This window comes from Dufourea novaeangliae, unplaced genomic scaffold (genome assembly GCF_001272555.1).
Source record: "Dufourea novaeangliae isolate 0120121106 unplaced genomic scaffold, ASM127255v1 scaffold8, whole genome shotgun sequence".
Taxonomy (NCBI): Eukaryota; Metazoa; Arthropoda; class Insecta; order Hymenoptera; family Halictidae; genus Dufourea; species Dufourea novaeangliae.
The window spans coordinates 2,287,965-2,314,776 of record NW_015373923.1 but is presented as its reverse complement, the minus strand read 5'-3'; the positions used below and the strand labels follow the sequence as shown (position 1 = coordinate 2,314,776).

At 44.4% G+C, this 26,812-nt stretch overlaps 1 protein-coding gene across 1 annotated transcript in view; it reads right to left on the bottom strand.

Annotated features, from left to right (window-relative positions):
- The window catches only part of LOC107194844 (homeobox protein SIX2-like), a 37,269-nt gene extending 11,370 nt beyond the window's left edge, over nt 1-25,899 (bottom strand). The window contains exons 1-3 of the mRNA XM_015584550.1: nt 25,603-25,899; nt 19,681-19,942; nt 17,242-17,476 (exon numbers count right to left, since the gene is read on the bottom strand). Coding sequence (XP_015440036.1) covers nt 17,242-17,476; nt 19,681-19,942; nt 25,603-25,899 — 794 coding nt within the window. The remainder of the gene's footprint in view (nt 1-17,241; nt 17,477-19,680; nt 19,943-25,602) is intronic.
- Nucleotides 25,900-26,812: the final 913 nt, after the last annotated feature.

Genomic DNA, 26,812 nt, shown 5'->3' with positions numbered 1-26,812 from the left:
AGAGGGGTCTGTATATTTAAATCGTAGCCATTTTGTCCTGTAGATTGATATATAGCTCCATTGTTCAGAAATTACTAAGAAGATAACATATAATAAGATGGATATTCGAATGAATTTTTAATAAACAATAATTCTGCATGCACCAAGAAATTTGTTTAATTCTCCCTCTTATTTAACATCCTGGGCAACACATATCGTCGATTTATTCGGGCCCAATATGGATGCACACACCGAACGCCAGCCGTAGACTTTATTTTCGCTTATTTTTCCCGGTTCTCTGTGTAACTTATTTTTCTTACCCGTCGAACACGCTTCCCCGCGATACCACGCGGTGGTTCACGCATGATCGGTCGCGTCGAGGCTTCTTTTCTTTTGTTTCACGTCGACGGGGCACACAGCATCCTCCCCCTTGTGCCTGCACGTTACCTCTCGTCGTCGACACACGTCGACCATTCCCCCCACCCTTATCCGAGGGAACAATGCCTGTCCACGGTTGTGCGTATTCACCCGAAAGAATTCGTTTTCTGACCAAAACGCATTGAACGGGACCGTACCCCCTCGAGACTCCTTCGGTCTTTCCGTTCGTGTGATCCAAATTGATGAGACGAAGTCGACAGAGGATCGTTAAAAATTTCGTTCGATTTCCATCGACTCGTTATTGCTTCGCCAAGGGAACTTTATTAATCCGAAAATTTCGATTTTCTTTTTCGTCGAAACTTCGCAAGTTTGTACGGGGGGACCTCGACAGAATTATCGGACAATCTTCTGTTCGTTTTTCACGGTGAAAACACCCCTTAAAGTTTAACCTGTGTGTTTTCAATTTTCCTATACATCTTGTTAACCACAAAAAATACAACAAAAATGTTAAGTTTCCACGAAATCTTAAATGTTACTCCAAAAAGGTGGACCCTATACAGAAATTCTGAACTGTTTAAAAAAAAAAAATAAAAACAAAGCAAAATGTGTATTTCAATTTTACCCTCTCTAGTAATGGCGGACGCAATCGTTAGAGGCGGATCAAAACGGAATGCTCACGGACGGCGCAACCGATTCTGAACGAGGCATTCCTTGACCGTCCGAGAGAATGAAAATTTACGATCGTTTGCCCGTTTCCTTCCTACGACGTCTGCTCCTTCTCCGTTGCTCTAGCGAATTGGCATGAAAATCCGCATTTTCTGGCAACTGTCGCGCGAAGCATTATTCCCGATTATTCCCGTCGAAAGCACGTCGATCTCCCACGAAGAGTCTCGGGAAAGAGAGATCGAGATCGGCCCCCATCAATTTTCCTACCTCCGTCGAGGATCGTTTCGATAACTCTTCCCATTGGATCGCCGAACAGTCTCCGTGTGGGGCCATTCGTCTTTCGTTTCGTTTGTCCTCTGTGTTACTCTCGTAATTATCGCGGACGTTAATCTTATCCGCAGATGGGGGGGAGGGGTGTTTAAACGCTTGATTTCGCACTACCAAACCCCATCACAGTGACGGATTTCGGGATTTCAGCAATTAGAGAGAATCACGAACGGTGTTTGTTCCGTCGAAATTTCCGTTAATCTCTCGAATTATTCAAGATTTTTCCTGTTCATTTTTTTCTTTCATTCGTATCGTTTTTTTTTTTTTTTTTTTGTATTCTTCTTCTCGAATATTTTGGCTGCCCGTTCATCCCAAAAATCTTAAGAAAATCATATAAAACTGTATCACTGATCACTGCCACGATCTTACAATAATAGGATGCTACAGAAATATTACACGAACCTCACCCTTGTAAAGTGTATACTTAGTTTTGACTCTCACTGTACATCCATACGCGCTCGGTCCTCTCGGAGGGCCACCGTTGCATTCTGGGAATGCGTGCATGAATGAATGGCCCCTCTGTCGTGTCCTCGGTGGTTAACAGAACGAGGAGCGCACACCACCGAGGGTAGAGACGAAATAAGGACGTCGAGGAAGAGCCGAGAAGAGGGAGGAGAAGGAGGATTGTTCTTTTTGAAACGGCCAGAGCAGCGAGCGGACGAAGGATCGAGGGGACGCACAAACGAGGCGGGCCCTTTTTTCGGCCCCCTTGCGTGCCCATACGTGGCCCCCGTGTGGCTCCCTCCTGAACCCTCCGCTGGCTGTCAGATTTGACGTGGTCCTTCTTTAAAAAGCGGGTTTTCACCGAAGGGCCCGTAGCGTACCCGCCTTTTTTTTTTTTTTGTCCGTGCGCGCGTGTTCGCTCCCGAAAATGGCCGAGGGCAACATGGCCGACATCTTTCTCTCTGTCCTTCGGCGAAAAAAAAGAATGGGGAGAGACACATTTCACGTCACCGAGCCTGAAAACTCAACCGTTTATCTCAAACAACCCCGGTATCAACGCGTCCCTTTTATCTTCTGTTCTTGCTGTTCTTTCTTCACCCTGTTTCATGAAACATGTGCAATCTTTTGTGACGGAGCGTTACGCACGGAAGAAGTTCGGTTTTCGATCAGTCTCTTGGACGCAGGATGTGACGAATTTAAAAGCATCGTTATTTAAGAGGGTGCATACCTCTAAGCTGTTACATAAGAGAGAAAATTAAAATTTTTGTGTATGCAGAATTATTGTTTACTAAAAATTCAATATATAGATCATATTATATGTTATTCCTTAGCGATTGACAGCAGAAGATATACCTGGTACCGCAGATGGTGTTTTGATGAAACGAATTAAAATTAAATGGCAGTCATTGTTTTCTGTTGATAGATATATATATATATAGTAACTATTTCAATATTAACACTTCTGCGACACTAACGGGAACTTATCCCCGTTTATGCTTATCATCTGTCTTAATCGTTATTATTACATCTTTAAAAGAAAATAAAAAAAATTACAAAATATCGTCAACGATATGTCCCTCGATCCTCGATTTGTGAAAGTGTTCACTACCGTCCAGATTTCGTGTTTCTGTGATTTGTTTTTTCTCTCCAAACCGAATCAGTCCACCGACGTTACAAAACCGACCGAGAACAGGGTGCCTTGGTGAATTATCGCGCGGTTTGAATCGTTTCGAGGGCGACAATATTGCAGCGTGACTCGTGAAACGCAACTTTATCGTGTCCAGACACAGTCCTGCCACACAGAGGTTCAAGCAGCACAAAGCAGCTTATTATTCGCCTACGACCAATAAATTCACGGATATGAGCTGGAAACTGTGCGCGTTTTCACCCTCCGGTGAACGTAAGTACCGCCAAACAGTGCGCTCGTATTTCCCCGTACGAATGTCCCTCTGGGCACGTCGGTATAAATAATTTAAGTGGATGGAACAGCGATTCCCGGCCGCACTAATGCAACAATTTGTCGCGATGCCGTTCCCTAGTCGTTCGATAACGTGTTTCGCGAAACAACAGGGACTTGCGCACCGAAGGAAGGCACTATAGAACCGTCAACGAACGTTCAATTTAAATCTCGTAACGAATGTAATATTTTGCGCGTTGCTCGTCTCTACAATGTTCTCGAAATTCAACGGTCTATCTCGCGATCCTGTCAACGTTCTTGTACCAATAATTTGTTGGTTCGGTGAACGGATCATTTGCAACTGACAAACGGTGGCACGCGTTGAATTGAAACGAATACGAAGTGTCACGTTCGATGAGACATTACGGAATTATTCGAACACTCGAGTAAATACGGTGGAGCCTCTCGTATCCGAACGTCCAATTTGTTCGAATATTCCGATACGCGAGAATTACCACCAATCGAGAGTGCTATCAAGACGTAACTTTGGAACCGTTGGATAAGTCTCTATATGTAGAAATGGCGAACTTTTCATTAATTCCTCTATCTGATGGACTTCGCAATGTTTTAAAAATATGAACTTAATATCATTTTTAGACTGTTTTGTACCTATATTAAAAACTAGACTATTTAGAACGAAATCATTTTTACCATCGGGAAGAGGGAAATATTTGGTATAGAAAACATGCAAAATGTAATTTTTTTTATATAATTTCTTTACACTTATTACAATGTTCTCGAAATTCAACGGTCTATCTCGCGATCCTGTCAACGTTCTTGTACCAATAATTTGTTGGTTCGGTGAACGGATCATTTGCAACTGACAAACGGTGGCACGCGTTGAATTGAAACGAATACGAAGTGTCACGTTCGATGAGACATTACGGAATTATTCGAACACTCGAGTAAATACGGTGGAGCCTCTCGTATCCGAACGTCCAATTTGTTCGAATATTCCGATACGCGAGAATTACCACCAATCGAGAGTGCTACCAATCGAGAGTGCTATCAAACGAGAGTTCCACTATCCGAACGTTCTGTTACACGAACAAATTGCCTTCCAGTAACAGATGCCATCTGTTACAGATACGAAGATCGTCCATGTTTATTAAGTCGGGTTGTATGGAAACCGTGTTATAGGCTGTCGCGATTTTTCCACCGTGTGATAAGAGGGTTCATTGTAATTACCAAATACCCAGTAACAGACGCAACCGTTGCGTCGCAAAGCAATATCGGGCCAGTAAACAGAATACACACAGCAAACACGTACATTAGCCCGGATCGAAGGCGCTCTATTTCTACTCAATGATCCCGCATCAACGGAATAAATGGACGATGCTCACGGATCCCGGCCATAACGCGCGTCGAAACGCAGAAATAAGACGGAGATTCTCTGATTGACACATGAGGTCGTATCCTTCGGTTTTTTACGATCGATCGCGAGACAGCAGACCAACGTGGAAAGAGCCGAAAAACGAGCCAGACGAACGAATGGTAGAACGACGGCCCGTTCTGTCCTGATCGTTACGAAAGCGGGGACGCTCGCCAGATCCCTAAATCTGAATGAGAAATATCGTCGTCGTGGCTACCACCTACAGCCGCCGATCCGTCTCAATCGCAGGGGTGGGGCTATTTATATTTCGTGCATTCGTATCGTGGAATTCACGGAAATCGTCGGATGAATGGGAGGAGACCCAGGTACACACAGAGAATCGTTGGAATTCGGTTTAACTCGGATTTGGCGCATCTGGGTACGTTCGAAGAATTGACAATCTCTCCAGAATTACACACTCTGATCCCCTATTTTATGATGTTCTATCAACATTCAGAAGATTTCTACTACTTCCTGTTTTATTTATCTACCAAAGACACTGGCTGTCACACGGAAAGTTGTTCGAAAGTAGCTCGAGACACGGCGAGGGGATTACAATGTGCGTAACCAAGGAGGGGGGCACTTGCTCCCTCCCCCCTCGTATGGAAAAAAACTGGCTTTTGCCCCACCCTACAAGAAAAAAAAAATTGGACATTGCCCCTCCTCCCTTCCCAGAGTTACAAAACTTTTGCGTAGTATTTAAATAATTTTGACACACGACCAACAGTACTCTATTAACAAAACGCATACATTTTCAACGATTTATGACTTTAAAAACAAAATAAAGCGTGTCTGGCTACGTACAGCCTTTTTCACTGTGGCAGTCGATGCGTTAATATTTTTTCCACCCAGCCCCCTCCCAGGACTGATAACCTGGCTACGCCCATGGGGACCACGGAAGCCAAGACAGGAGGAGACAGACAGAAAGTAGTCGCCTTTTTCGTGCAACGGTTCCACGGATGTGTCCGCGTAGAGACTGTGCGAAGAGCGGGCGGGTGCGGTGCGCCGCTGCCACCGCACCACGGTGACGAGGGAGGAGATGAGGTTCTCTGGTTTCAGTATACGCAGAGAGACCGCGTTGCCCAGACACCGTGCACACGTTGCTGTAACCGTAAACCAGGCAATGGTACGCGGGCAGTATTCGTAGCTATTTTCGGGGAGGAGGAGACGTCGGGCATCCGCGGAGAGAACGTTTTCCAACGAGTCGGTCGCCTCTCTGTGTGTCGTCCTCTCTACCCGCTTGACCCGAACGCATCTTTATTTGCGCAGCCGAACGGCTTCTCTCGCCCCTGGTCGTCAGCTTCCGGTCACCGAATCTCTATCTCTTTCTCCTGCTTTTTTTTTCCTCCCATACGGGGTAGGGGGGCTTCGTCTGGCTCTCTCGGGCAATGAACGACGACGCCTCGCGCCATTCACCGGTAGAATGTCGCGTGGAAGAATCATTATGTAACCGTGTATGTATGCAAACTTCTGTTGACGATAGAATGTAGACCAAAAATGGTGTAAAAATGCACAGAGAATCCTCGTTGGAGGGGGAGGGCAATATAGGATGCGCTTGAATTGTTCTACGGCCCACTCCGGAGGTAGGAACGTTCGGATAATGGAATGTTCGGATAATGGAACGTTCGGATAATGGAATGTTCGGATAATGGGACGTTCAGATAGTGAAACGTTCGTATAATGGAGCATTTGGATAGCAGAAGGTTCGGACAGCAGAACATTCGAATATTACAGTACTCATATACAATAAATCACCGATGAGTGCTCCAAAACTCCTCAGCACTGAGAGTTGGGTGTGAGGTCACGTGGAACCAGTCAAACGCCCAGTGGTGGGGATGACGTCTGACCACTCAGTGCCGAGGAGCCTTCGAACACTCAACGAAAATTCTCTGTACTTTATTATGTTTCTCCTCCAGAGGGAGGGGGGGAAGTAAAATCCAATTTTTTCCCCTCTAAGCTGGCGGCAAAGGCCACTTTTTCTCTCTCGGGGGGGGGGGGTCACCTGGATACGCCAATGAACAATTCCCGTACCTTTCACGAAATTATATTCTCGGCCATTGCGCGTCAACGGGTTCGTACCAGCGTCTTCGCGAGCATCAACACAGTTCTCGTCCCCTCCTGGTCTTTTACGAGCCTCGAAGAGATCCCGCCGGTCGAATGACAAACGCGGGCGCGCTTTACGAGGCACATCGTGATTCATCCTTGCGCAGCGGGAAATTCTGAGCGCACGAACGGAGAACCTGGGCGAGGTCTTCGACTTTGATGGAAGTCGATCGCGGTGGTGTATCGTTGGCCCCGCGTTCTCGGCATCGACTTTGATGGAAATCGATCGCTGGATCGCGTCGACGACGTGTCGAAGGAGAGCTCGCGGTGACGCGACCCACGCTACCGGCGTTGTGACCGTAATTACGACCAGAGAGGCGAGACCCCGATTCATCATTGTTGTGTCTTCGGGTTCCTAGAACTTTTTGCAACCTTGACACTTTCGAACGACAATTCCTTTTCACCCGTTAAGGCATCTTGCCACAGTGAAGCTCCGGAAACTTGTCATTTTTTGGGAACTGTTTTTTTCAGTCGACGAACTGTCGAACATAAATGAAGGTGTTGTCTATTTATTCATACGCTTTCTGAGAGTATAGAAAAATTTCTTTGGGAACTTGTAATAGTTTTCTTTACATATCATTTTTTTATATATTATAGACATCTTGTCAGTGCCGAGGAGCCTTCAAACACTCATCGAAGATATACTGTATATCGAAACCGTGTCATATGAGGGTCGAGAGTGTATATGAAAAAAATATAAAAACACAATGGAAGCTAAAAAATGCAGGGAAACCTAACCCCACCCTCCGAAAAAGAAGAAGGAACTAACCGAGGGTATTAAATGTCCATTTATTCGGCCTTAATTAAATCGTTCCCATTGAGTGTCGCCGCGCACAAGTGGAACGGATGGAGGCACGTCATCGGATTGAAGTGGACGGGACTCGAGGGAGGTTACACACACCCCCTCTGGTTCGTAGGGGGTCTCTAGAACGGATGCCATTTCCCGCGATACGGGGGAGGACAGAAATGATTGGGGGGTGGTGTGGAAAGGAACTGGAAGTCAGCGTTTATACGTGAGGGCGTTACGGATGGGGACAGCCGACGGTTGCGAGGTGTTTCGGTATAAGGGTTGGACTGATACACGGGGGTGGCTGCGCCAATATTGACTCTTCTCTGAAAACCGAGGGGGGGGGCCCCCAGTCACAGTGACAAAGAAAGGTGGCGCTACCTAGCCACAGCTTTTCCACCCCCACCCCTCCTATCTGCCCCATGGCGCCTCCACCATCGAACATTTCGTCTTGTTATTCGCGTTATTACTAGTCAGCGATTATTCTCGCAAATAGTAAATATTAGGAAAAAAGAATAAAAAAGAAAAAGTAGTACCGTTTTTTGCATTATTCGTTTAGAAATGAAGGTGACCTTCAATCTTTTAAACAGAATGCTGTATATTTTTTTTTATATCATATAGGAGCCTGTGTCAAGGTAAATATATTCAAGGTCGCACAAGGTCAGAAATGGAGGAAACATTTTGAATATTTCATTACATTAATTTTCGATTTTCTTCGAGGCAACGTGTAAGATTCTATAATTTATCAAACGATCCTTGCTGTTTAATCACGAACATGCAACCGGAGTAGAAACATTAGATGAGTAATAAACTAGGCGATCTGTCAGAGCCGTAATTATTATGTTACCAAAGTGTCTCTTTGTTTGAGCATCGGTATGACAAGAGAGGTCTTACTTATCCATTGTGCCAGAACAATGGTCCAAGTTGTCAAACTGAAGAAACTTTAATGGATCGTAACAATGGGGTTGGGCCTTTCCGAAAAGAGAGGGGTGATGGACGTCCATTCTTGTCAGGGCGAATTCATCTCTGAAAATACAATTCTCCCTGTCGTCGTTGCTCTTTTTCTTTCTTTCTTTCTTTTCTTTTTTTTTTATACGACATTACGCTGTCGGAGGCTGAAAAATCGTTTTGTCGTTCTGGTAGCTGTATCGGTGTCCGGTAACCGAACGTGCGCACGCCATAGCTCTCCGATGATAACAGAGAGAAAAAAGATGCTGATCAAGAGATTTCTGGCCGGCGCCGTCTGCGTTCACCGTTATCTCGCACGCCCCTTTTTGTTCGACGCAACTTTCGTCCCCGTCCTGGAATGTCATTCGCAACCGTTTCTCTGTTCGGTGATACGATAACGTAGTTCGCGATTGGAATCCAATATTCCTAACTATGAATTGAAATTTAAAATTTAAAGATGTATTAAACATTGAAATATTGGGAAAAGAATGTATATTATTTCTTTGTGTCCAGAGTTTCAAGAGTTCGACAGCTTATCGTTAACTAATTCGATTCCGATTAAACCGACAAGTGTTTCTTAAACGGAAGAATGCATTTTAAAAGAATGATGAGTTAGAGTCCAATGATTTTCATTAACGACGTGTTGTCTCCCTAAAATGTTTAACTGAAATTCATCGAAAATTGACTTACACACCATGAATATCAAGGACATAAAATATAGGTACTTCTATTACCTTCATTAAGTGCCTACGGAACGTAAGTATATTGCCCATTTCGATGCACCGGTGGCATCCTCGTTCCTAGACGAAAATAAACCACCCTGCGCGCACGTGCCGTCGCGACAATATCTCTGTTTTCTCCTCCTTCCGCTGTTGTAAACGTCGTTTTGAAGCGTCTTTATTACGACCGATATTGTCTACGTCGAGCCAAAAACGACGTAGGGCGCGCGCCCGAAGGGTTAAAGAGCAACGCCGCGCCAAAAATAAAGCCGGAAGAGGCCGTTGAGTGGTTTAGTAGTCGAGTGTTCGAGTGTTCGGATTGTCGAGTAGCCCGGTAGACAAGTAGCCGAATAGTCGAGTAGCCGAGTAGTCGAACAATTGAATAGTCGAGTGGTCAAATAATTGAATAGTTGAGTGGTCCAACATTTGAACAGTCGAATGGTTGAGTTGTCGAGTAGTTGAGTGATCGAATAATTGAATAGTCGAGTGGTCGAGTGATCGAATAATTAAATAGTCGAATGGTTGAATGATCGAGTCGTGGAGTGTTCAAGTATTCGAATACATAATTGAATGGTCGAACATGCGTTCCTTGAAACGAAATGACGGGATGGTAAAATCTTCTTACGTCGAATACAAAGCCACACGTAAGTATACGATCGATTTCCTGCGGCGAACAGATCCGTACTTCCCATTAAATTTTTATTATTACAGAATGTTAGGACAGAAAACGCTATACAATATAAGTGCATAAAACCCACAGCGTCCGCAATAATGACACAGAACATTAGAGAAACGGGAAATAGAAGCTCCCCCTCCCAGGGTTGGCCAATCCACTCGGCCAACCCCGTGCCAGGGTGGTTCCTCGGTTCGATGGATCGAAGCTGTCATAGTATATGTATGTGTGTCTCGTGGGGGCTCGGAGTGCCCCTCAGTAATGGCTCTGTCGTTGTTCGCCAGTGTCAACAAAACATTGCTAATGTACCCACTACGACGCGCGAGCCCACCCCGTCAATCTCACCCTCGTCGCCGCTATTACTGTTGCACCCACTCACCCCCGCGTCTCCTCGTACGGAGGGATAAATCGAGGGCTGGGCCGGAGCCAAGGAAAATGGAGGACAGCTTCTCGATGGCTAGACTTTTAATAATAATAATATATTTATTTATAAACAAAGTCTGAACCCTTTGGTAAAGCATACTGTTATATGCAAGTCTAGAGGGCAAACGAAAAGTTTAGATGGACAATGATGCGTATTGTATGTACTACATAATGTAGTAACTGTAGAGAAAGTTTAACAAAATTTAAGAAAAATTCTATGGAACTGTATGAAGAATCATAAAATTGGATAAAAAAAAAAAAAAAAAGAAGAAATTTACAGAATTTAATCTCTCGTCGATTGTATATCGTACTGAAATCGTTAACCTCACGGTCGAGTTCAACCCCCGAGATGGCCTCGACTCTTGGAAATCGCACGATAATCGATGGGTCACTAGGGAATTTCGTCTGCAAGACGCGTCGCGATATCCCCCCTCCCTCTTATTCGGTCGATTAATATTCATTGCTCGGATCAATGTTACTTACGGTTTCATTATTAACCCTTTATTAGATAATCGACATTCTCGGTCTACGGTTCAACGGAAACGTAATGGCTTCTTGGAGATTGAATTTTCCTTGAACGTTATGCTAGAACCGCACAACCAATCGCAGTATAATTATTAATCTTCGATCATCCAGTGACTCAAAACAAACTGAGTTTAATTACGAACAATTCTAAATAAAAATTCTGACATCACCCATTAATCTGGGGGAGAGGGTGATAGAGAATCGGTTGTTAATCACGATCTCGGGATTGTATTTAGGTTTAAGATCCCCGGAAAATCAGGCGGTCGGTTGCCAAAGGTGACGGCGGTTAAACGGTAAACATACATCAAGGGGATATGGGGCAGAGGCATCGGAACGTAGCCTGTGGAATGTCTTCTCAAAGGGTGTTCCTCGTTCGAGACGTATCCGGGATTGTATCCCCACTCTGGGGGCATATCTCTTCGGGTCTGGGCGACGGTGCCAGCACGATAAACATCGTTCTCGCTTTTATTTCATTGCTATCCGTCAGATTATCTATTCGGTGAATTAGATTGGACGGGGCCACCGTTAAGCTGCGTCTACACTACGTAGCATAACTCGTTATATAGCAAGGTTATAAAACTTGGAAAAACACAGTTCCACCGTGGACACTCTTTATCGTGAACAAAAGGTGTCAAAAAACGTTGGAGTAGACTGTTTTTATAAGACGCACGCGTGGCTTTCGAGTAAATCGAGTGTGATGACGTGTGGTGGGGGGGGGGGGGGGGGGGGGGAGTCAGGCAAGGCAGTCAACTTCTTTTATCTGACAAAGACTAGGAGGCACCGCGAAACATAAACAATCAGACGGGAATCGCTTGGTCGCAAAAGACACCGACGGTAAGCAATTCTTATCGCCACGCACCGTTGCTGCTCCGTTTCAGATTCGTTTTTTTTCTTCTCCTTTCCTCTCTCTTCTCTCTCTCTCTCTCTCTCTCTCTCTCTCTCTCTCTCTCTCTCTCTCTCTCTCGCTTCGTAGTTTCAGTGCCGCGCGCACGTGTGACTCATTAATTCCTCGAAATGTCTACGCGCACGGTATTCTCGTTCCAGTGAATTTATCGTCGAGGCTCCATCAAGGTTGCATTCCACAATTACTCGTGATAACGAAAGGATCGCCGTACCACCGATGATGTACATTCTTCTCGATCGGTTTCGTTATCGTCGAGTGCTTATTCGGAGGGAACAGGGTGCACACGGTCACGGAATCATAGTTACTAAATTCTAAGGACATTTATGGCTAGGCACTGGATGCTTACGGAAATTTTCGTTTGTTCGGACTATTGTGGAACTCAGACGAAAGAGGGAGCTTTTTAAAAATGTGTGTCTAAATTATCATGCTGGTACGACGCGATGACGAGTATACTCGTCGGCACACAGAGTATATGCGGCTGCTGCAAACTTTAATTACATTACATATAAGAAAATAACACTTGGATCTTCTTTGCAAAATTAATAATTCACTGTTTAAATTTATCTTTATTATTCAGAAAACTTAAACATTCACAACTTTCTTATTAAAAGAACAAATGATTTAGAAAAATAATACAAAACAGAACTAGTCTACTCAAGTAGTCTGAAAATATTCAAAAATATCTAAAATTTCCAACAAATGGTAATTACTTTTTTACCACGACGAGTATACTCGTCATAACCTAAAAATTTGCTGTTTCTTCACACAGCTAAGAGGTTCGTTCCAAAAACATCCCCGGAAACCGTACGAAACATAGCTTCGGGACCGAATACAGTCAACGGGGGTTGAATTGTACAAGGTTATTGCCTCCCGTAGCAGTAAAGTCTCGGATCACGCGATGCCTTTGAATAAATCGTCTGTTCCACGTTGGCGCGCGTGTTACAACCCACCACCGCCCCGTGCATCACAGGCCTAAACGACGGGGCCCCGGTATAATCGGTCGATAAGAGCTCCCGAGGGAGCCTACGCCGTCGCATGTCCCTTTGGTTTTTTGCCCGACCACGAGACGCCCACGAGACGCCCCAGTCCCGTAGAGGGGCCCCCCTTCCCCACTCAGATACCACAACCCGTGTCGGTAACCGCCCCCTGCACGCGTGATCCAGCTCTAATTTGCGTCAGCTTGCTGGGCCGTGTTGAATGGACACGTCTGTTCGACCCACCATTGGAATTTTTAGATCGCTCCTCTCCAGACACGTATAAAAGGGCTACAGTCGCGATGAACGATTCTGCGAGGGGGGGGCGGGGCGGGAGGGGGGTGGAAATCCGTTAACCCTTTTAGGTACCCAAAAGGTCGCTTTTTACAAACTTTTGACCTTAGACATATAAAAATTGTAAAAATATCTAAAATATAGAAATGACTTTCTATTTTCAACAGAATTTCATAGAATCTCTAGACTAGATACACGATCAAAAAACGGTAACAGAGCCGATGAAGATTTCACTCGAATAGGGAAGTGACCTAAAAAGTTTCTTGGGATCGATCGATCGAACGATGCTTCTGCTCGATATTCCCCACGTGGGGTGTTTGTGCGCCCAGCAAATTATACCCACGGGGGAGGAACGCACACCGTAGAGGGTGGGTATGAATGCTTTGTGGGATTTCCTGTAATTAATATGCCGCGAATGATACCATGCGTATCCACGACGATACCCCCAAAGCCATCGGATAGGACTATATATATATACGTACACGAAAGCTACCACCACGTCGGTGATGGTTCCATCCCTTTCCTCTCTCTCTCTCTCGAACGCGTCTGTTTTCTCTCTGACCTTCCCTGTCTCCGTTCATGGGAATACACAGAAGCCATAAGAAATTCGATACGTTCCCCGTGGCGTGACACGGCTGTGTGTACCGGACAGGGGCCTCCTCCGCCGCCACGGTGGTGCTTCCCACTTCCTCCCTCGCGAAAAACTCGCTTGGCGAAAAAAAAAAAAAAATACGAAACGACCCCGTCCGTCCAGTGACCGTCGTCGACTCGCATCGATGGACTTGCGCCGAAATATCGAGGGACCGACCCGGTTCTACTCGTTCCCTTCTTTCTCTCGGTACATCTAGTTCTCTGGATATTTATGATGTCCATAGAAAGTCTGTGGACACCATAAATATTTAGAGGGCCAGATCAGTCTCGGACAGTCGTTATAGATTCGGACGATCTCGAGCAGTACTGCCAAACTAGGCGATTTATCGCAATTGTTGGGCGACCTTTGCGCTAGAATTGGCGAAAAATATTGTTCGAAGAAGTCCTGACTTGGGCGATTTCCCATTTATATAGTTTATACAGGGTGAGCGCGACAGTCAATTAACAGTTGAGAAGATTTTGTAACTGCTAAAGTCAAATTTGAAACAATAATATTAATGTTTGCCACGGGAAAATTAGATTTTTTTTAATAGCTACATATACTTTCTTTTAGGATGTATAGATTTCGATTTGAAACATTGGAAAATATGATTAATTAAATTATAAAGGAAAGGTACAGATTTTATCGGTGAATGAACAGTATTAAGGAAATGAATATTTCTAATTGATGGCGTCGTTTGACTGATCGTGGTAGGTTTAGAATTAAATCCTATCTCAAGGTACCTACCGATGTAGGGTGAAAAGTGGCCTGAAATATATCATTTCTATTGAAATATGTATCACATTATGACATGAGATTCATACGGACAGAGTTTGGGACAATAATCAAGAGCTCCCTGTACTTTGGTATATAAACGGTAGTGATTACATACCAGAATGTCTTGTTAATGTAAAACCGTTCAATCTAGTCTGCATCTGATTTCTGTCATGAGCACTTTAATCTACAATAGTTTTTTATCCGATTGGTATAAAACGGAACACGCAAGATGGCCGTCGCGATCGAATGGTTGTAATTTCGAGCGACGAAGAGGAACGTGTAGCATTTAAGATCAACGATGTCGTGATGTAAAACATTTTTTCAAAAGGGGGGGGGGGGGTTACATTATAACAGGACGTAAATCGTCCCGGGGCCAGTCGAGAATTCAAACGCGTAATAAAGCTTCGATTAAGCGAGCCTCGACGGCTCGTGTTACCGTGCCCTCGACCGGGTCTCGTTTCGGAACGAAAAATTGCAGGCTCGCGGAATAGAGTGAAAATTAATATCCGATTAACGTTCCGATCGTCCACAACCAAGCACATAATATGCTTTCTATACCCTGAACAATTTTTTTGAAACATCGAACACATCATTTGCGACGAATTTTTTTGCATCTTAAGGGTGTATTCCACTGCGACGTGCGATTTTGTTAAATTTTTTCGAGACTTAATGAGAGATTTTCATGCTGAACATTTCTCTGGTATATTCATTATATCTTAAAAACGTTAAAAAGTTACTGCGATTTGAAAATTTTCTATTGATTTTTGTGGTTTTCGTTCGTCTTTTTGACCGGCTGCAGAGTAGAATATCCCCTTAAAATAAGTTGGAATATCCACAAAAATATGTCTCCTTGATTCAAGCCCAATTTAATTCAAGGAATGCGGTATTGTTTATTGAACATTGCAAGAGGAGTTAAATGACGAATGGGTGTATGTTTGACGGTTCGAGATCTCGAGGAGGACGATCACGCGACGCACGGCTGCTGCTGCCTTGCGTTTACGCAGTTACGAGGCCGTCTCTGCGAGTTTGCTCGGTCGTTTCTAAAATCGGATATAGAGCAACGACCTTCCAAACAACACGAAAACCTCCTACACACACGCCTGCGCCCTCCACGAATTCCACGGATATATCAAAACTCGCCGGAGGCCGCAGCGTGTCGATTAACTCCCAACAAGGCCACACAGCCTCGAAGAAAAAAAAATACATATTATTATTATTATTATTATTATTATGTGTTACAAGGATACAACTCAAACTTTTCTGTCTCTGATCTCATTTATCGCACTTGTGAAAAAGCGAATTCTTTCTGTAAAAATCTTGATTTTTTTATTGGCTCTATTCGGACCTTCAAGAACAAAAGTTTATAGTGCCTTGTAATTTCCATTTTGTTTTTCTCTTGTATTCTAATGGGAATTATACCATGTATCAAATAAATAAATTAAAGAAAAAATAAATAGTTTTATTTTTGTATACGTTTAATAAATAAATATAAATAATTAAAAGTATACAAAATAATTAAGAAATAAATATAAAAATAATATATTTTTAATAAATAAATCATTTTGGGCTGTTAACAATTTCCGAATGTCTTGTGACATTTTTTGTGTAGATCTTAAAAATCAAATTCTTTCAATGTGAATACGACAATTTTCTACATTTACGAGCGTTCGATGTGAATGAGTCACCTCGCGACATACTGAATGGAACCAGAAGAATTGGTTTAGAAGTATATGTACGTACAATTGGTTCAAGGTTGTATGACTAACGGACAATACGATGTATAGAGGGATCATATCTGAAAATATACATCGATCTATAGATCTATAAATGTTTTGTATCGAAATGGAAGAAAGATTATTGTCCGGGCGCGGACCCGACTTCGGGACAATAATCGAGAGGAGCCTGTATTTCAGTTGGCTCGGTGAGTATTACAAGCATGTCGAGGTCATAGATCTGTTTTTTTGTTCATCGAACACCCTGTATACGTATAAATAAATTGAAGACTCTCGAGAGGAAAAAGAGAGAGAGAGAGAGCCACCAGGATATTATTGTAACGACGCTTATATCACCATCGGCGTTCTTCGAGCCACGGCCGTTTCAAAACAACCAGAGACCAACCCCGTCTGGCGCGTCGTCGTTTTCGGTTTTTGCTAAACGTTATATAATAACATGCTTGTCTAACTCCTTTCGCGAGCAGACAGCTGATTTAGTTTGATCGTTGATTCCCAAACTTGAATTCCCGACGTCACCGCCATTTTGGCTCACGGAATTGGCGACGCAGAGAGCAATTCCACTTAAATACTTTTTTCATTATCCGAACCGAAGTATGTTAAAAATCGACGTGAACAATTTCAGTGAATTTAACATTTACAATCATACGTTCTGTCCCTTTGTTTCTCATCTGTCGAACTTAACTGATTTATCTTTCAGACAGAATTCATAGGCAGAATAAAAATGGCGGACACCATCGGGTCCCCTAACCTTTCTTTTCGCCGAGATACGTAATACGGGGTATATATTTCGTTATATGAAACTTCCGATTTTCGTGAGATATATCCCTAAATTACGTGAAAATTCACGTTCCTGCGCTCTGCATAAGAAGAAAGCCACGTAACCAAAAAAGAGAAATACAGTAACGGCCAAAAGTATGGGATCAGAGCTCACAACTGACGGAACGGTAACTCATTATTCTGTTATGATATAATAAAAGTTACAGAATCAGTTATATCAGAAAAATTATTCCCAATCAGTTTTAGGAGATTAGGTTTATCAAATATTTTTATATTTCTGCAATTTAGAGACCTGGTGCCATACTTTTGGCTGGTAGTGTATGTATGTATGTATGTACGCATATTAAATACCTGTGCTCGGCTGCACGATCCCTTTGTCGCCTGTTCTTGAACCAGTTACTGACTTGCGTGGTGGTCAGTCCCGTGGTTTCCGCGAGTTCCCGTTTCTCACGGGGCGACGGATACGGATTGCTCGCGTACCAATCCCTCAGCACGCTCCTGGACTTCTCCTTGAAGCAATAAGACGTCTCCTCGCCGTCCCAGATCGTTCTGGGCAGGGGAAACTTGCGTCGAACACGGTACTTCCCTGGAAATTCCAACACACCTTTTTTGGTCATTCGACGAAATGGTTAATTGGTCCGTATGTTACCATCGATATCTAACCCGGAACTCAAAAGGAAAAAAAGGCGATCGAAAGTTTCTTGTTGAGAAAATACAAATGAACGATTTTTTTTCTGTATATGAACATTTCAAGGTCAATGATACAGCTGAGGGTAAAATAGTACTACTGGAGTCAGAAAAGGACATTCACAGTGTGTTTCCGCAGTCTAGTCACGACACAACTTAACCCATTAAAGCCTCAATTACGTTATACTTAATTTTTTATCACAATTTGTATTCAAGATACATACTTGAAAACTATTTAAATACAGTTTTTCTAAATTTGTTTGTTCGAATACTGCCATTAGTTTATGAAATATTTAATGTTCAGTGCCGAGGAGTCTTCCGATACTCAACGACTCTCGATTATCGGTCGGCTTGTTCTACACGATTATTGTCCAGACGTTATCCCCACCTCTTTGTTGCCCTCTGCTTTTATCCCCCAGAGCTCGATTCCGCGGGGACAATAATCTTATAAGGAGAAATGCTTCAGAACCTTGTAAAATCGTTTTTTGCCCAAAGACCGAGCCCCGATAACAAAAGTGGAGTTAAGTACTCCCTCCAGTAGTGGGGATAACAAATAGACAATAATCGAGAGGAGTCTGTATTTAGTACTTCTTCCCTCGCGAGAAGAAACGGGGCCACAGTTAAATAACAAGGGGGAACCCGCGTCAACGATGGATTACGTGTGATATACGGTAAAGGCGTGCGCACAACACATCGTACCGTCTAAATCACATCCCGCGCGCGGTATTTTCGAAACGGCGGCACGATGCACGGCAATAACAACACAGAAACTCGATTTTATTTCTGTCGTCGCGATCCCCAACGGGCAAATATATACCGTGCATTGTTTCACGGTTCCACGGGAAGGAGAGATACACGGAGAACCGAACCGATTTTTATTGGGAATCGTATAAATAAAGATTACGAGTGAATTGGACCATCCTCGAAAATATAGCTTGACTAAATATATAGTTTCTAATTATATATACAAAAAGTAACTTTTTTAAAACTATGCTTGCCACGAGTGCATAAACATTTATATAATAAAATGAAAAACACTCTTTTGACCGTTTTCCTAAATTTTAGCTGGCACTTAAGGGGTTACCCGAACATAACCTCACTTTCTGTACCGATGTGGAGCGATTCTACGGTATCGGGATTCGCAGGTACAGACCAGGAAACCCATTGTGGCCCATCAATTTTCGGTCCAGATGGACAAGATCGTCGAAACAGATTCCCGGAAGCGTAAAGGCTCGTTTTTAAGCCGGAAGTCCCGCGGATGCTCGCGTCGTGTCGGTTCCGACTGGTCGTTTCAGACCGGTCGCGAGGGATCTAAGGGGTGACGATGGCGAATCTGCTCGCGAACGTGAATGGAACGATCTTAATCGGAACGTCGGCTCGTCAAAACGCATTCTGCTCTGTTTACAACGCGCGACAGAAATAAGACCATCCCCCTCTCCCGCGCGAAATCGCTTGTTCCTTTCGCGATCACACACGTTCCCTTGACGATCGTCCGGTGAATTAGATCGTTGTTACAACCTTCGGGCGTATTTTTAAACCTCTGCGTCAGTGGCGTGTCAATCGAAATCGTGGAAAGCCGGTGAGCCGAAAAATCAGGGAACAGAAACTCTGATGTCGACCGTTACTGAGAACGATTCTTCTAGTCAAATCAATGGAAAGATGGCGCTATGTTCTTTGAATACTTGTTATGTACGTGCTTAGTAGGGTTACGTTTGACTGAAAATTTATATTCGAGCCATCGATCTCGATTTTCGATTTTCGACTAATTGGTTGTTTCCACTTGCAATTTGCTAATCCATGGAAAGATGGGGCTGCGCACTGAACTCTATACCATCCCTGGAACGATAACTATGAGTATTGGGAATCGAGCTGGCCTGTTAGACAGAGAACAAAGTGTGTGAGGTATCCTTATTTCACTCTTACACAGATCTCTTACGGACGTACAGTTGCGTATTACTACAGGACAGTATAATGAAAGATAGAGACACCACAACTGTCTTCCTTCTCCCAGCTCATCTAGGATTTTCCGTAATCTGTTATCGTTCCAAGTATGGTATAGAATTCAATGCGAAACACACATTGACTGGTCCTTTTGATACTAACCGACTGCACCGAGAGGCCTTCCCCTCAGTCTCTCGGCCTCGATATAATGGGCCTTCAACCAGAGCGCCTGCAGTTTCGTATGATTGTGCGGGCTGAACGTGTGGCTCTCGAGGATCCTGTACAGCTCCTTGAAATGTCCCCGATGAAACGCAACGATCGCCTTCGCCTTCAGTACGCTCTCGTGCCGGTGCAGCCTGGTGCAGGCCGGCAAAGACCATAGAAACCTGCCTAGCCTCTCCACGGATCCTGCCTGCTGGAGAACCTGGACAGACGACACCATCGCCTTGAAGACGATAGACAGGGGGGGCACACTGTTAGTCGGCAGAACTCATCCCGGTCTCCTCTTATTCTAGTGTATCTTGTATTGTGTTGCTGTTTATTTTTTTGTTTTTTTTTTTTTTTTTTGGCTCGCGATTGACTAGATCTCGTTCTTGGTGGTTTCCCTAGATCGCGCGCGAAAACGAAAGGCTATGTACATCCACGAGCAAGCTCGGCTTCCACTAGAGGAAAAAGTGGCGTAGAAGAAAAGTCTCCTACCACTTACTAAATTTATGACAAGTTCGGAAATAAATGTTAAACCGAATGTTAATTTGGCATAAATTTCAGTAATTCCCAATACCAAGTGGTAGCAGCATGGTAGGAGGCCCTTACCCTACGCCACTTTTTCCCCTAGTGGAAACCGAGTCTGCACGTGTCGGTGTACATACATAGATCGAGAGAGGCCAGATCCACTTCGTTTTGTTAGACAGCGAGGACTGGGGTGACAACCGGACGAAGGATGATTTTTCGTGGACCAAAAAAAAAGAAAAGAGGTCGACCGTTTGGAATACGATTTTTGGAAAACTGTCCGGGTAAGAACCGACCATGGTGTACGAAGCGACGATTTTTTTTAATTTGGGTGTAATCGAGACACGGATAGAGTGGCAATTATTAGTATAAATACATTAACCCTTTGGTACCTTAGAGCCTATCGGCTTTGTGGACTTTCCGAAAAATATGGTTTCCCATTTTATAATATAGTTTGAACAGATGTAATGACACTTTATTTTGATAAAATAAGATTCTATAGGAGAACATACTAGACAGGAATAATACAATTAGAAAAAGCGTGAAAATATATTCATTTTTACGAGAAATACAAAAATCGCGTATTTTTGCACGGTACCCAGTAGACTTATAAGGTACTATAAGGGTTCAACAACCATCAACTTGACATCTACCATGTTTCAAGACATTTATGATTAATGCTTGCTACTTCTTTGTCAGAGAAGATCAAAGTAATCATCGCAAAGTACGTCTCCCTACCATGCCTGGTAATTTTGATCTCCGTAAAGAATAACGTTGAGTTGTCAAAAACTAGGCCAATCACTTATAGTATAAGTCATACAAATGCAAATAATCATCCTGTCTCTCTCACGGCCAGACAGTCTATCGTTAAGACTGTCAGATGTCTACACACGGTGTTCGCGGTTAACCTTTTCACTGTCTACTACAGAAAAGAAACCCCGTCAAGCTACAGAGTCCTAATCCATGTAATCCGATAAAAACTTCGACAAATCATCATCGATAGTTCAGTTAGCATAGCAAAAAGGAAAAGATTCAATCATGGCCTTACTTCGAATCTTCGACAGAATAAATGATTCCATGTCTCGATCACACTTTGCCTAAAAAGTCTCGTCTTAAGGGGTAGAAGAAGAAAAAAATTACCGGAAAACCACGAACACCACCCCGGCTATTCAGAGTGAAGTCAGCTACGAGTAGGAATATTCGACTCCGATTCGATTGTTCAGAAGGTCGATTCTCTTGAGTAACACTTCATTGTCTATCTATAACATGTACACTAACGGCCAAAAGTCTGGACCAGAGTTCACGATTGATGGAACAGTAACTCATTATTCCGTTACAATAAATTATGGTATATATATATATATCAAATCGCTTCACATCAATTTAAACACCTTACCTTCATTAACTCTTTGTAGAATAATACTTTTCTTTTTCTTTAATTATATCAGACCTGGTCCCATGCTGTTGGCCGTAGCGTATGCGTTATACACGACCAGTGACGTGTGCTCAAGAGAATCGACCTTCTGAATCGAATCGAATCGGAATCGCACATACCCCAGCTACGAGACTCGCGCACGCGCGCGCCACCTGCCACGGTTGTTATTTCTTCATCGCCGCGTCGGGTGCCCCGTCTAGTTTTCGCGCGTAGCGACCGTCCCCTGACGACCGATTAATCACGGACGAGGTGCGAGAAATCGCTGGGTTATAATGAGAAACGAGCCGCGTATAAAGTCCCCCCACCCTTCGAGAGAAATGGACGGGAGGTTGGATCTATGTTGCGATATCAGGCCTTAACCTTTAGGCTGCCATGAGTATCCCTTTTAGGACACTGACAAAACTCGAGATTCAGTGCAGCGCACATGTTATATACATACACCAATTTTTACCCAACAAAGATCACCTTTTTTATGGAAAAAATACCGGCAGTCTAAAGGTTAATGAGCAACGCGATCCCGAGAAGAATCACTAGATTATCCGACGACAAATCAACCGTGGACTATGCTTATGTGTCGGCCAAAACCGCCGTTCCGTTCGACGACCTTTCTCCCCCCTCCCCAGTTTCGTTATTACATCGTCGTGTGACCAGGAGGAAACACACTCGAGGGGATCGATTTGTCTTCGACCTCTCGAAACAGGTAGCGGCGGCGGTGGCGGCACCCGGCGGCGAACGGAAGGAAGAAGAAAAAAAGGAAACGGAGATAACACACGTTCTTTGCCGAGAGAACGTGTGTGTGAAGTCGACGGTTTTGTGTTCCGGATGATACAAGACAACTAGCGCCCACGTCTCACGGTGTAATCGCGAATTAAGGAGGCGCTGTGTGTCACATGTCACGGGGGACCGTGGGTGTCCCGCCGCAAATCGTTTGGACATTTTTTTCAGGTTTCGCTGGATCGTGATTCGGTCGAATGTATGTAACACAGACGGGTCACAAGTGACCCGTCATCGACCGTTCGGTGGTTTTAATAACTGTAAACGTCAAACGGGGCCGGGTGTAAGTATGCATTTAAATGATCGTTTGAATTATTGAGAGGCGCGCGATCGTAAACGCGCTCCTTAGAACCGTTCTCGAAGGGTCTCCTCCTCCTTTCTTATTACGAGGCCCGGGCGTAATTACCCGTTAAACGATTCCATTCCGAGCCGACGGCGGGGCAACCGCCACGCCACCGTCGTCGGTAGTTCATCGAAAACGCGAAACGTTGCCCGTAAATTAAGCGCAGGACATCCATGTGACGTGGGCAAGGAGTTAAAACGTCTACACTGAGGTGTGCATGTAATCCGCTTTCGGGAAATTGCGTGCCTGACGACGAACGTTCCTTCGCGATTTTCCCTCACGATTTACTCACTGCCGGATCCAGGAACCTTTTTTTTTGGGGGGGGGAGGAGTAAGTCAATTTTTGAATCTTTTTTTACAAGTATAAGTAACATAATGTCTTTATATTTTATTACTTTTTGGGGGAGGGGGTGATCGCCCCTATTGCTACCCTCTGGATCCGCCACTGGATTTACCAAACGTGATAAATACAGTAGAATTGCGATAGATCCGAGCAGGATCATCGGAATTCCACTGTATTTCCTTCGCTGAGAATTATTCTTCCACTATTCAGAATCGTCAATGAAGCTTTTTCAACGGTTTTAATTTAACCCTTTCACTGTTGGAGAATCACTACCATATGCCCACCAAAGCAAAGGATACGACGAACATAACCTACATACACTACTGGGATAAATGAATTCGGACACAGACGTTTTTGTTTCTGCTTTTTGTTATGGTGATGTTATAAAACTTTTAGGTTTACTATCAAAATGGAGCGTCAATGCCCATTGTTTCTCCACATGTCAGTATCTAGATGTAGGCGATATATTCAATAGAAAAAACAATTTGTTTAACGAGGTTAGTTGGACAATATATCATATGGTCACAAATGTTGATCACTCAATGTAACATCAATGGAATCCCTAATTCAAATACCACAAAAACAGGTGTTTGTCCGAAAACATTTGTCCGGTATTGTAGATCAGAGTTAAAAACGTTATATTACAGTAAATCTGCGATGAGTGTTCGGAGACACAGACAAATAGCTTCAGAATTCCAAGATCTACCACTACGCTAAACCTCGTGAAAAAAACCAGCGTTACATCTGAGGAGCATTCCTTGTCAGCGCCGCGAAGCCTTCGAACACTCATCGAGGATTTACTCTATACCGAAGGGGCCCCGGTTTTCGATCGAAAATCAGACGCAGCGACAACAATGTACACCATCCGTAGACAATTCAGTGTTCAGACTGTTTGTATTAGTGGAAAGGGTTAAATCCACCGCAGCTAGAGTGTTCCACGGTTGGACGATTCCGACGCGAGGAGAGCATAAACGTCGCACGCAAAACAATTTACGGTCGCAGTAAAAACGCAAATCAACTCCATTAGCCGGGGGGAGGGGGGGTGTGACACAACACGCTTAAGTCGAATATCTTGGCGCGACGGCACTGTACAATGTTGTGCACGATACATACACACTACGTATGGACGGATCCCAGGGCAAGTGTTTCGTCATACCGTCGCGAGGTGCATAAATTAGGGTTAAGGGTGTCCCGTTAAGTGTCCCGACGCCTCAAGCAGTCGTTCGTCGCGGCCAAACGGGTTTAAAGACGGTTTTGGTTCATGTGTGTAATTTTATCGCATCGCTACCGAAACAGTACGCGGTTATAAACTATGAAGAGACCACGGGGTTGCAAAATTGTCTAGGCGGCCCTCCCGGACCAGTCTCGCCGGGGAGAACCGGCGGCGTTGCGCCCTTCCGTCGGATCGTGCCAACCAACGCCGCGCGCAAGATTCTTGGTTAACCAATCAGCAGGCCTCGGGGTGTGTGCGTAGGTAGTCGCAAATTTTTGGCCGAATAGCACCACAATTATTATCGTAATTTCACTCGTATCGTATCGGAGTTCTATTGGTTACTTTGGTGTTGATGAGACACAGTTGTTTTGGGTACACATGAGGATTCACATGAGCATTTTAATGTTTTGAAACTGTTTAAGACCGTGTTTTATTCGTTGCAATTTTTGTACTTTTGTCACAGTTATACATAATAATTCCCATCATAATGTTATTATATATAATGACACTTTATTTTTCTGACCTTTGATCAAGAATCCCCTTGAAATATTCGAAAGAAATTCGAGTTTTTATCGGATTTGTAACAATGCTGAACATCTTGAATTCCATCAGATGGAAGAGACAGAAAACGAATAATGATATATTTTACTAATAAACTTTTAAATCCATATTGAAATCTGTGATATACCATCAATACAAGTGCATGATACTGAGATTTTATTTCATAATTTAAAATACTTAACCCTTGAAGTACGGACGTTATTAATGTTCTTAGAGACAGTGGTGCCTGGGTCTGTTTGAAATCCTCTGCTTCCTTCTTTCTCAAACATACTTTCGACCGCGATCATAAAAAAAACCTGCATTTTTTATACGACTCAGTATGAACAACACCCAGCTTATATTATATTCCAAAATCGATGAGTTAAATACGGTTTTTAACACTCTGATAAAAAACCGTACTGCAAGGGTTAAACTCTTCTACAAATGCATAAACATCCCCAGTCTAGTGATAACCTCCTCGGCTCATCCCCTACGATCCATCGGTACCCGGCAAGCAATCTTTCCGGTAAGGACCGTTTTACTAATTATTTCCGACTAAATTCCTCGATTCTGAATAACATACTTAAATTTCATACGTATCTGAAAAATGTTCGACTACCTTCGCACTCTTACCCGCGACAGAAACACAAGCTCAATCTCCAAGCAAAACACCAAAAACGTCACACAGACAAAAAGGGCCGGCTTACCTCGCAAACACAGGCGACCTGTTCCTGGGTGAATCCGAAGCTGGGCAGTTGCCCGTTGGTCCCGGTTCCGCCGCCGCCGCCGGCGGAGCTCGCTGGACTATCCTGGGGGCTGTAACTGGCGGGCCCGGTCCCGGGACCGTACGCGCTCGCCGCCTCGACGGGCCCCGTTGCGTGCCCGGTGAGGGGCGTCGGTGTCCCCTGCGGGCTATAATCGCCGGCCGATCCCAAAACGTCCGTGCCACCCGAGGTGGGGCCCATCGCGCCTCCGTTCCCGGTGGTTGCCCCGTAGGCCATCATCGCGTCATCTCCGGGGCCCACGGCTGTGACCCCTTGCACACCGTTCCCTCCTCCACCCTCCACTGTGAACCACTTCTCCTCTTTGCACTTCGTCGTCCCTCGCGCACTGTGTGTGTCCCTCCACGCACACAATAATAACACGGTCCCCTAACACGGGACTATCGAATCCTCCTCCAACCGTAATCACTGCTGCTACTCGCGTGGAATCCTCGCCCGATGCCGCACGTTCCACCACGGCCGACGGACGGGATGAGCTGGTCGAATCGAGAATCGTTCCGACGGCGGGTGTCTAGATGCTGCTGCTCGCGGGCCACTTCGAGACTCCCGAATGGCGATGATGATCCTCATACCTCTCTTTGGTCATCCACGATACCCTATCGTAGGCCACGATATCACGCGAGGCATCCCTCTCTTACGGTCGTACGCGTAACTGCTCCCTATTTGCCGATACGAGTCGTTCGACGCGATGTCCAATGTTTTTGAGGTTATATCCGCGCTGGATTTCGGTGAACCGTATTATCACTCGTGATCAGACACGCACGATGGATTTGGTTAGATTCAGAACTGCAGGGGAACGACGACGACGATGATGATGAGAAACGAAACAGTCTCTCTCTCTCTCTCTCTCTCTGTGTATATAACGTGCACGTCAGACGGCGGGAACAACGAGAGGCGAGGAGATTTTCACGACCAGCGTAGGTAAACCCGCGGCCGGAATATGCAGGAAGGAGAGATATTTTTAGGCGGCCAGAGCGCGAGAGAGAGACAGAGAGCGCGCGCGCCTTGGCTGCAAGCTCTCTCGTACTGTCGACCGACACGACTACGCGGCGCGCTGGGATGAAATGTTTCTCGTGTTACGGGATGGAAAAGAAAGGGTATACCCGTGAAATAATAAAATCTCACTACGGGTGCG